The sequence below is a fragment of the Salmo salar genome, chromosome ssa29, assembly GCF_905237065.1.
Source record: "Salmo salar chromosome ssa29, Ssal_v3.1, whole genome shotgun sequence".
NCBI classification, from domain to species: domain Eukaryota; kingdom Metazoa; phylum Chordata; class Actinopteri; order Salmoniformes; family Salmonidae; genus Salmo; species Salmo salar.
Window position 1 is genome coordinate 20,065,659 of NC_059470.1, and position 11,768 is coordinate 20,077,426.

The window sequence follows — 11,768 nt, forward strand, 5'->3', positions numbered from 1 at the left end:
TGCGAATCCATGAGTTATACGTCTTCAGAAAGCTTTATATAACTTCCAAGTTTGTCTATGCAGTATAGATGCATTAAACAAAAGCCCTCAAGTTCTCCTAAATCTAGCACACCTCAAAGATAAAGCATGACATGCTGTGTTAAACTTCTCTTCAGCAGCAGCAGCAGCAGCAATGACATCTAAATGGAACTGAAATAAACAGGACAGTGGTTCTATTATGGTCCAGCAGTGCAATGTTCTTTCTTATCTAGTCACAAGGCCTGCTCAAATGACTGCAGGATGTTTGCTTTCAGAAGTTTACACTTTCTGGAACACACAGCACTTTGTTTGCTGTTGTTTAATCGATGGAACCACCAAATTTTAAAAACAAATTCTTTGAAATCTACATAAGCGAATGATAAAAAACTAAACAAGATGAGACTCATGAGATGAAGATTATCTTTGTTTCCCTTTGATTTTTATTGGCACAGGACAACCTTCTGTAGACTTAAATAACACAAAAATATAGCATTAAAGCAGCAGCCGTCATAAGGAAGAACATACCAGAAAACTAGGAGGGCCAAGAAAGGTTTATAAGACAAAACACAGGCTGGATGAAAAGTGTAACAATGTAAACCAGTTAACAGCTTGACACACCGGATAAAGTTTTCACAATTAAGACAAAGATTACCCAACTATTTTGTTGTGCAAACACAGCGGTTTCAATATATATTAGCTGTGATTCCTACCCCTGACAGAGCTAATGGCTAAATCCAGTCAGCTGTGTGTGGTGCGAGTGTGTATTATCGCTCTGATGTTTTGGTAAAATGATTTCCTACCCCCTGGGCCCCTCTCCCCATGGGTAAGAGGGTGAAATGACACACAATGCGTGGCTGTCACCCAGGGCTCTGGCATTGGACAGAGGCACGCTGTGGCCTCTATGGCAGCTGGTAGTCTGCCCTCTGCCCTTCAGCATCAACACACAGATTGATTCGAGTGACTCTGATCTGAACTAGAGGCTGCTGCCCACGCTGCTGGTGGAACAGCAGCTTGAGAAACTAAGACTGAAGAATAAATTCATGAGGACGGAAAGTTGATAATGGACCTGGGATCTGTGTTGGATGATTATTACATAGTTGAACACAGTTGGGCAGTCTGGAACTATTCTGTGTAAGTAACATGTTGAGACATTGAAATTGCAAAAGAGGGACTTCTTTAAAGCGACATTGCCAACTATTAACTCACTTGTACTTTTTAATAATAATTTTTCACAATCAAGGCTCAGGTTAAAGGGATAGTTCACCCAAATTACAAAATGACATTGGTTTCCTTAACCTGTAAGCAGTCTATTGACAAGGTATTACAGTAATCCATGCATTGTTTTAGTTTCCCTGGCACTGTTTCCACATGCTAACATTTCAGCATTTGGGCACAAATCTCAATCAAGTCAAGGGACTGATATTAGCGTATTTAGCGCATCATGTACATATCAGCCAAAGTATCTAAAATTGTTTTTGCAGCTCAACAAAATCATAGATGATTTGAACAAAAAATGCTAATATCGGTCCCATGACTTGAATGGGATTTGTGCCACAAACGCTAAAACATTAGCATGTGTTAACAGTGCATGGGAAAACGAAACTATTGATTGCTGTAATACCTTATCCATAGACTGCTTACAGGGTAAGGAAACCAATGTCATTTTGTAATTTGGGTGAACTATCCCTTTAAGTGAAAAGACAAGATTTGCTGACATGTATCAGCAAACCCTACTACCATTCACCAGCCAGAATGCTTTCAGGGAGCCAGTTTCAGATAGCATCACTAGAATATCCCTACACCTTGACACTGACAGCATCTGCAGTCATAAAAAAAACAGTCAGACTCCCAACAACAACAACAACAAACAGACACCGAACGTCTCGAAGGCGAGGGAGGGGCCGTACTGTTGGGTAGGTGGGAAGGATGAGATGTCAGCACCCCCATGTTTAGCCCTCAAGTCTGCCCGGGGCCATCCTGGCAGCCAGCAGTGCACCCTGACGGGACAGGACACCTCAGTGGTGGCCGCTGGTGTAGACTCTGTTCCTCAGGACCACCACGGGGGGCAGGTGGTGCCGGACGCCGGGGTAGTGCTGGACGTGATCGAACCACCTCGTCATGTTCATGTACTTCTCCTTCTCCTGGACGGCCAGGTCCACCTGGGACAGAGAGGTGGGATATTCATTTTTACCACTGATGATCCATACTATACAAATCTGACATTGTTTAAAAGTTGAGAATGACACTACCGTCACATTATAAATGTCTAGCAATGTTATGAATCTCCATTTATATTTAGCAAATGCATCTTTCTGGCTATAATTAGCTAGTACCCAAACTAATGAAGCAACTCTGCTTTTAACTTAATTCACATTTCTTTCCCCACAAAACAAGTGTAATTGCTAGATGAAGAGAATAACACCAAAACAATGTGAACATATTAGACAATCCTGTTTCATGTTCGTTGTGAGGCTGCCAAAGCATGGTCTAAGATAGCTATACTGCACCTGAAACAGTCTAAAATCATACCAGTTATGTTCCGTAGCTATGATAGTCCTCCCCCTGAACTGGGCTGCTGACTGACCTCAGGACAGAGGCTAACCGCTGTGATAAAAAACTAAACTGACTCCCTTGTGGCTGGTGGCAACGATCCATCTCCGCCACAACCGCTGACATTTCTCAACATATGATCCCCTGTTTCTCTCTGTCAGCCTCCAGGGGCCAACAAACTTCTTCCTTGGCCTGGGCTAAAGACATCAATTTGCGCCTCATCTTTTCTGCTTGTGTCAAGTTTCCTCTCTCATGCCCTTTAACCATATGACTCTTTTAATTGTGAGCTCCGTTTGACAAACCGCCTTTTAAATTCAACTCTGATTGAAGTCAGCTCTGTTTGGTTATTGAACGCTAGACTTACGATGACGTGATGAATTCCGTAGTACATGAGTGTGTCGGCGAGGGTGAACTGATTTCCTGCCAGGTAAACCTTGTCTTCTAGATAACTGTTGAGGTCCTGCATGAGGGAAAAAAATGTATGTAAATTACTTTTGGTGGATCATTAAGTTAATTAGAATTGCATATTTGACAGATTTTCACAGGTCATTTGGAAAGTATTTAGACCCCTTCCCTTTCCCCCTTTTTTCCCCTCATCAATCTACACACAAAATGACAAAGTGAAAACAGGTTTTTATACATTTTTGCAAATGTATAAAATATAAAAATAACAAATACCTTATTCACAAAAGTACTTGAAATTGAGCTTAGGTGCATCCTGTTTCCATTGATCATCCTTGAAGTGTTTCTACAACTTGATTGGAGTCCACCTGTGGTAAATTCAATTGATTGGACACGATTTGGAAAAGCACACACCTGTCTATATAAAGGTCCCACAGTTGACAGTGCATGTCAGAGCAAAAACCAAGCCATGAGGTCGAAGGAATTGTCCGTAGAGCTCCGAGACAGGATTGTGTCGAGGCACAGATCTGGGGAAGGGTACAAAAACAATACTGCAGCATTGAAGGTCTCCAAGAACACAGTGGCCTCCACCATTCTTAATATAGAAGCAGTTTTGAAACACCAAGACTCTTCTTAGAGCTAGCTGCCCGGCCAAACTGAGCGATCGGGGGAGATGGGCCTTGGTCAGGGAGGTGACCAAGAACCTGATGGTCACTCTGACAGAGCTCCAGAGTTCCTCTGTGGAGATGGGAGAACCTTCCAGAAGGACAACCATCTCCGCAGCACTCCACCAATCAGGTATTTAAGGTAGAGTGGTCAGATGGAAGCCACTCCTCAGTAAAAGGCATATGACAGCCCACTTGTTTGCCAAAAGGCACCTAAAGACTCTCAGACCATGAGAAACAAGATTCTCTGATCTGATGAAAACAAGATTGAACTCTTTGGCCTGAATGCCAGGCGTCACATCTGGAGGAAACCTGGCAACATCCCTACAGTGAAGCATTGTGGTGGCAGCGTCATGCTGTGGGGATGTTTTTCAGGGGCAGGGACTGGGAGACTAGTCAGGATCGAGGGAAAGATGAACAGAGCAAAGTACAGAGAGATCCTTGATGAAAACCTGCTCCAGAGAGCTCATGACCTCAGACTGGGGTGAAGGTTCACCTTCCAACAGGACAATGACCCTAAGCACACAGCCAAGACAACACAGGAGTGGCTTCGGGATAAGTCTCTGAATGTCCTTGAGTGGCCCAGCCAGAGTCCGGACTTGAACCCAATCGAACTCTCCCCATCCAACCTGGCTGAGCGTGAGAGGATCTGCAGCGAAGAATGGGTGAAACTCCCCAAATATAGGTGTGCCAAGCTTCTAGTGTCAAACCCAAGAAGACTCGAGGCTGTAAGGTGCTTCAACAAAGTACTGAGCAAAGGGTCTGAATATGTAAATGTGATTTCACTTTTTTTAAATTTTATAAATGTACAAAAATCTCTAAAAACCAGTTGTTGCTTTGTCATTATTGTGTATGTGTGTAGATTGATGAGGGGAAAAAAATATTTCAGTTTAGAATAAGGCTGTAACATAACAAAATGTGGAAAAAGTCAAGGGGTCTGAATACTTTCCGGATGCACTGTGGAGACATACACCTACAAACAATTGTCTTGAGGGTCACAGAATCACTCCAATGTGATTCTTGATTTTATCTAAGCATGTTTTGTTTATATCATAACAACCAGATTAGACATTTGAATCAGAGAAATGTCTCATAAAAGTTGACCAAGGAAGTTCATCAACTATAGAACATTTATTATTAGAGAAAAAACATGCGGGACATTTTCCTGAAATCCCTTTAATAACCAAACTTTCAGTGATGGGGTGATAATGACATATCCACAGTTAAAGAGACCAAATATCCAAATAAAGTCTTTAACAGTCAAAAGAGTTGAAAAACAAGATGGTGGCTGGTGGAGCCAACACAGGCCTGAAATCTATTTAACCTATTTATCTGGGAGTGCGTGATGTGCACTGAGTGGAGAGCGCTGTATCTGTAAGTGAATAATGCACGACCTGAGGGGGAATATGTATTTACCTGCCGTGGCATGGCATCCCCACAACTCTGGCCGCTCCGGCTAGTGCAGATGCCTTACAAGTGGCCCACGCCTCTCCCGACTGACTTGGGCGCCTGCAAATCTAATGAACCTTCCACAAACTGGATGGACTAAGCACACGGGGGCTGTGTGTGTGCATGCGGGGGGGGGGGGGGTGCATGGTTGTGCAGGTCCCAAGGGACAGAACCATCTTTAGCACTTGTACTGCACATACAGCGTCTTGTGGGCTAATGGAGTTATTGTGCAGCCGGAGTGTGCTGCCAAGCAATGCATGAAGGCAGCAGACTCCTCCGCCACAATCAGATCCCTGCCTTCCCTACAGCTATGGAAGCCCAGCCGGACAGGAGACGGCTCCCCCTCCACCCCCACATGGAGTTCAGAACCTGGGTTCTGCGCCTCCACCCCCCACAACCACAGTCTCTCCAAGCCTTCTTGGACTCTGCACTCACTGGGGCTACTAGACCTCACTAGAACACCAAGGTTGTGGGTTATAGCACCATGACTATTCTACCATAGTGAAGGAAGGGCACTTTCTGGTCCCAGTGAAGAATAAGTTATTGCACAAGGTAAAACATTAGTTCCCAAGGAAAAAGTTGTTATTTTCCAAGACGTGAGGTTTTCTATATCAACGGTATGACTAAGGCCAGCCCATGAAATTGATTCCAAAGTGTAACTACTAAAATCAAATCGAATATTTTGGCTGTTCTTCTGCATAATCAACCAAAACTGGTTCACATGGTAGAATTTACAAGTGCAAAAAAACAAAAAAACTGATGCTATTGTGGCCCACATTGACCCCTTTCATTTCTGGGATTATTGGTTACGCTGTTAGAGTTCTGGTGAACCAGCAGGACAGCTGTAGCAGCCAGTGGGGGCACAGAGCCCGGCTCAAGGCTAACTTCTGTAAGTGGCACCATTACATTTTTTAAAAGGCCTGTCCACATTCACATCCTGGATCAGTAGAACTTTTCAGTAATGCCATGGCGGCATGTCACCCTGACAGTCAGTGCCGAGAGGCGCCTGTTCAGCCAACCAGTGGCTTCATATCACTTTCACGCTGTCGACAGCCACAGCGGCCCCCCCATTAAAGACTTACACTGTAAAGTGTGTGCCCATCCTGGGCTCTCGTCTACTGCTTTGCCCATCTCGGCCATGTCACCGAAGGACCATATATCAGACTAGATTCATGTCCCCGCGCCTTAATGAGCCACACACACTGTCTGGCCACGGCTGGTGGAGCATGGGTTGGCGAGTTTGGCTCAGGGGCTTCTCCCAGGCCCTGCTATTCTAGACCCTCTCCGTACACAGCTCACCAAGCCTGTCTATCCCATATGACAACAATGGTAGAAAAATAGTGGGTCCACATTTACATTGGACAATAAAACTGACTAAGATAAACAGTACCAGTCAAAAGTTTGGACACACCTACTCATTCAAGGGTTTTTCTTTATTTTTACTATTTTCTACATTGTAGAATAATAGTGAAGATATCAAAACTTTGAAATAACACATATGATATCATGTAGTAACCCCCCAAAAATTGTTAACAAATAAAATATATTTTAGATTATTCAAAGTAGCCACCCCTTGCCTTGATGGCAGCTTTGCACATTCTTGGCATTCTCTCAAACAGCTTCACCTGGAATGCTTTCCCAACAGTCTTGAAGGAGTTCCCACATATGCTGAGCACTTGTTGGCTGCTTTTCCTTAACTCTGCAGTCCAACTCATCTCAAACCATCTTAGTTGGGTTGAGGTCGGGTGATTGTGGAGGCCAGGTCATCTGATGCAGCACTCCATCACTCTCCATCTTGGTCAAATATGATGTGATTTATTTAGAATCCAAGGCACACTTTTATCAGCATGGCTTCCATAGCATTCTGCAGCAATACGCCATCCCATCTGGTTTGCGCTTAGTAGGACTATCATTTATCATTGTTGGATCAGATTTGTTTAACACTTTTTTGGTTACTACGTAATTTCATGTGTTATTTCATAGTTTTGATGTCTTCACAATTATTCTACAATGTAGAAAATAGTAAAAAGTAAACAAAACCCTTGAATAAGTAGGTGTGTCCAAACTTTTCACTGGTAGTGTATTTTTTTTTATTGACTTTCTAATTTTGGATGATTTGAAGTTATAAAATGTTGGAGAATAATCTTTACTACTGTTTCTGGGTCTCTACCTTTAGTATGGTCTTGATATCTTCTTTGTGGCATCCGTCCACTTTGGTGACTCTGTACTCCAGCCACTGCTGCACTACAGCCTTGTGTTCTGCTGACCCACCCAGCAACTCGGGCCGCTTAGCCTCCTGGACCAGGTGAGTGGCGATGGTCACCAAGCCGACCAGAGCTGGTCCATTAATACTCTGGAGGACAGGGACCTGGATGGGTGAGAATGTCAATGTGTACATTTAGTATTAGCCTGATAGGAATTATGGACACAATGTCAGTGTCTGTATTGTAGTGACTTGTCAACAAGACACAGTATTTCAGTGATTACACATGCAGTCACGTTGACTACACCCTGTGACTTGTATGTGTTTCTAACATTGTAATGAAGGCAGTTGAGTCAGTATAGCACTCCACTAAAATGAGTTAGAGCCAGAAATCGTTGGCAACCAAAGATTGCTATCACATGGCATAAACATTCGGCAGATTCATTCAATGTTAGCTTAGCTAGCTGGCTAATAACACAGCTTAGCTCAAACATGATTATACATTTACTCTGCAACTTATATGGGATAAAGTTATAGCTTCGTTGTTCTTAAGTGACCTGCATTCACTAAAATAGAACTAGCTAAAGCTACTGGCATTATCTTGTTAGCTAGCTAACATGCTACTATCATTATCTTGTTAGCTAGCTAACTAGTAACGTTAGCTTGCTTTTCTATGGAAAGTATAGTGGCATGCTAACATTAGCAAGCTAGCTACCTTCGTAGCTAGCATGTGCTCACGACTCTTTTTAACCTACTGTTCATGTGGTAAGCTCTATTTTATTTAGCGCATATCGATAACTGTAACCGAAACCATTGGATGGCAAATTCACCTTCCTATCCCCCTGAGTACTGTATTTGTTAGGCTTTTTCAATCCTAAAGCCTTTTCCAGCGAGGATAGCTCTTTCAACGACATCTTTGCGAACGATGGGACAAGGGGGATGGCACAGGACTGGTCGAAAATACTCACTCCTGCCCACTAGATTTAAATCGACAACAAATTCAGCCAATGGCGACATGAAAAGTGGCTATTATTTCGTTTCATTACATTGCATCAGATCAAAGTACTTTATAGTATAGGAATACTATCTCCATGAATATTTCGTTACAGAATAATGTCTTTATTATGTAGTTAAAACGTGCTTACACATGAATTATCAAATTAAGAATGTTTATTTGTTTAATTTATATGTATAAATTAAACAATTAAACATTCTCATATATATCTTAAATTCTATCTTTCTTGATTAATCCAAAAATATTTCAGCAGAGTAAAAATTGCACACACAAAAAAACAACTGAGGCACATTAAAGAGAGGTTTTCAATTGGTGGATGGATAGCGCATGTTTACAAATCTTGGTATTTGGTTAATATAAGGCATAGTGTTAACTGAGAGGTTTTAATCAAACAATTAAACGCTTGTTTTGTATGTGCATGTATGCCTACATAAAATACTAGTCTCATTTTAATTCAGTCTGATCAATTAACCTTTTCACACCAACCCTAGTAGTACATTTTAGCAGATGCTTTTATCCAGAGCGACTTACAGTAGTGAATGCATACATTTTTCTCCCGTGGGAATTGAACCCACAACCCTGGCGTTGCAAGTGGCATGCTCTACTAACTGAGTCACTTCCTATGATGTCATACACACACCTGGCCCTCATAGAGTTAATAAGCAGAGTTTGACTGACATCTGACATTTCATTATGGACGAGTCATAAGGAGACTGGCTTAGATATGTTATTTTCCAGCATGACTTGGCTCCAGTTTATAAGCGGGCGAAGATGTGTGATGTAATACAATCAATGTATCAATATTCTTATGGGAATGCACATGTTAATAGTATAGGGGTGCCCTAATTTATTTTGGGAATGCTAGGCACTATAGAGCACTCCAGTAATTCAAACCCTTCCTACAGCTCAATCTATCAACCAATGGGGAGCATACAGGGGCCTACAATTCATAGTAACATGCTTGTTTCCTCACTGCGTTGTATGAGATTTGTGGAAATTTAAATAAAAATGACAGTGAAGGTCTAGAGTTTCCACAAGTCCGGCAGCAAGTTTGCCTCCCTGTCTCCTGGTATGTCTGTCTCGCAGTGTCTCCTTGCTCTGCTGTTGTATGTCATGTCTGTTTCGATTTGTACAGTCTCCTTATGACTCGTCCATAATGAAATGTCAGATGTCAGTCAAACTCTGCTTATTAACTCTATGAGGGCCAGGTGTGTGTATGACATCATAGGAAGTGACTGCTGCGATGAGGTGTTGCGTGCTACTACCTCCCGTCAGTCATCTTCCTGGTTGTCACATATATTTGAATATCTAGGTTGAGGTGACGTGGAGGGCAGTTACTCTAAACAGGATTAAAAAAAGCTACTGCCTGTGGTAAAAACTCTACCATGGTCCGGCTTGTCACGTTACATGCATTACCATAACATGAAGTAGAATTGATCAGAGCGTTTCCTACACTGGTGAACCCCTGCAACTCTTCGCCAGGTTGTTGCTGTAAATTAGAATGTGTTCTCAGTCAATTTATGAGGTTACAGTAAAATAAGGAATGAATAAATACAGTATTCCAAAAGCCCAATATGCAGTGAGCACATGAGATGGAAGGTAGGTAGCCTAGCGGTTACAGCGTTGGGTCAGTAACTGAAAGGTTGCTAGTTTGAATCCCCGGGCTGACTTGGTGAAATATATGTTGCGCTGCTCTTAAGCAAGGCGTTTGACCCTCATTGCGCCATGGTCGCTGTCAATAATAACTGTGACTCCAGTGTCTCAGGGTGAGTGGGATATGTTAAAAACAAATGTCCATTTCACGCCACGCACTTGTTCAGGTTATACAGTTGTACGCAAGTGAAACAGGACAAATATCAGCACCCCCTATTTGACTTGAACCTAAACCCTCATCTAGCCAAGTTGTAGCAATATGATTATACGACCTCTTTATGATTCTAGTACGAATAGGGCCTTGGATGGAACATTCTTGTTGATGTTTATTACCTTACACACATCCATGCACACATCCTGACCTCATCACTACATGTGCACTTTATCTGCAATTGCAAACGTTATTTTTAGAACTCATTTGGAGAAAAAAGCTGTCCCAGAATGCAAATTAATTATAAGAATGAGTACACAGACTATCACAAATGATTAGATGCCACAGAACAAGGTAAGGATAATTACTGTTTTTCCCTTTTTCCTTTTTTTGTATGTTTGTTTGCGTGTTTCGGCACGTCATACACGTTTAGCCTAGTAGGGATTTCATAAAGGCATGCCTGCAGCGTTAAAGTATGCCTCCTCTACCAAATGCCTTGGAGCTGCCACATCCTGTATGTACACAGATGTGCTGAGGACAACAATCTCCAGTTGCGGAGGACGATCTATAGCCCATGGGAGTATTTCTCATGCCGATTGTGATACATAATCCAGGGTCACATTAGTAAGAGAATATATCGCGGGGTCACCCATACTGCCGTGGGGCTTCCAGGGGCATCCGCATACCCCAATTGTGATATCTCTTCCCCCGTTACACTGATTTGTCTGGCTTGGATGTAGGGCCTATGCAGAGCTGTCTCCCCTGCTACCATTCATAACCTGTAAGCTTATCGTCTGGATATTTAAATCTAGAGCTGCACGAGATGGAGGAGGATCGGTCGTGAGAAGAGACATGCATACTGTCAGCACGGATTGTTGAAATTGTGTATTGGTGCTACCTTGGATTGCCAAGCTGGAACGAACATGGGCACAGACATAGGGCGGCTGTGTGACAATTAGAGAAAAGCCTGTGATGGAAAGAGACAGAGACTGAAATCCTACTCCAGCATCCAGTTTCTATTTTTCCTGTCTGTCTCACATTTACCCCAACACCAGAGAGAAGATGGCAAGCTTTCACAAATGATTGTGGATGAACAAACCTGGGATGTAACCTTTCTGTGTATCAGTGTAAGCTTGTTGTAATATAACATAACGATTTTGACGTTCTATTTCCTGGGCTTTGTAGGTTCATTCCTCCGTAATGGCCATATACTCAGACTGTGACAAATGTAACACCTTTTACAACTTCTAAGAAAAGAGTTCTTTCAGTGTTCAAATGTCGGTAGTCGGCACTGACTGCTGTCTTCTTGTTTCTCCTGCTGGCTCTAGCACTGGAAGGACTGAAGAGAGTATCAACCCCAGAGCTCCAGGCCTGCCTTGGTGTCCCAATAAGGGACTGATGTACCAACCTTCCCCCGCGCAGCAAGAACAACCCACGGCAAGAAGAAGCTGGTCCCTTCTCGTCACACACACACATGCGCACACACACACACATGCGCGCACACACACACACACACACACACACACACACACACACACACACACACACACACACACACACACACACACACACACACACACACACACACACACACACACACATTTGCATATGTGAGTTTGGGGGTGGGGTGGGGGGCTAGATGAGAGGCCGACATGGTGGAAA

At 42.9% G+C, this 11,768-nt stretch overlaps 1 protein-coding gene across 1 annotated transcript; it reads right to left on the reverse strand.

The window, feature by feature from the left end:
• Positions 1 to 435: 435 nt before the first annotated feature.
• On the reverse strand, positions 436 to 8,267 carry LOC106590248 (eukaryotic translation elongation factor 1 epsilon-1). The gene is made up of 4 exons (XM_014181051.2): positions 8,118 to 8,267; positions 7,255 to 7,452; positions 2,933 to 3,028; positions 436 to 2,177 (listed from the first exon to the last, which is right to left on the reverse strand). The coding sequence occupies exons 1-4, from the start codon at positions 8,199 to 8,201 to the stop codon at positions 2,034 to 2,036; spliced, it is 522 nt and encodes a 173-aa protein (XP_014036526.1). The 5' UTR covers positions 8,202 to 8,267; the 3' UTR covers positions 436 to 2,033.
• Positions 8,268 to 11,768: the final 3,501 nt, after the last annotated feature.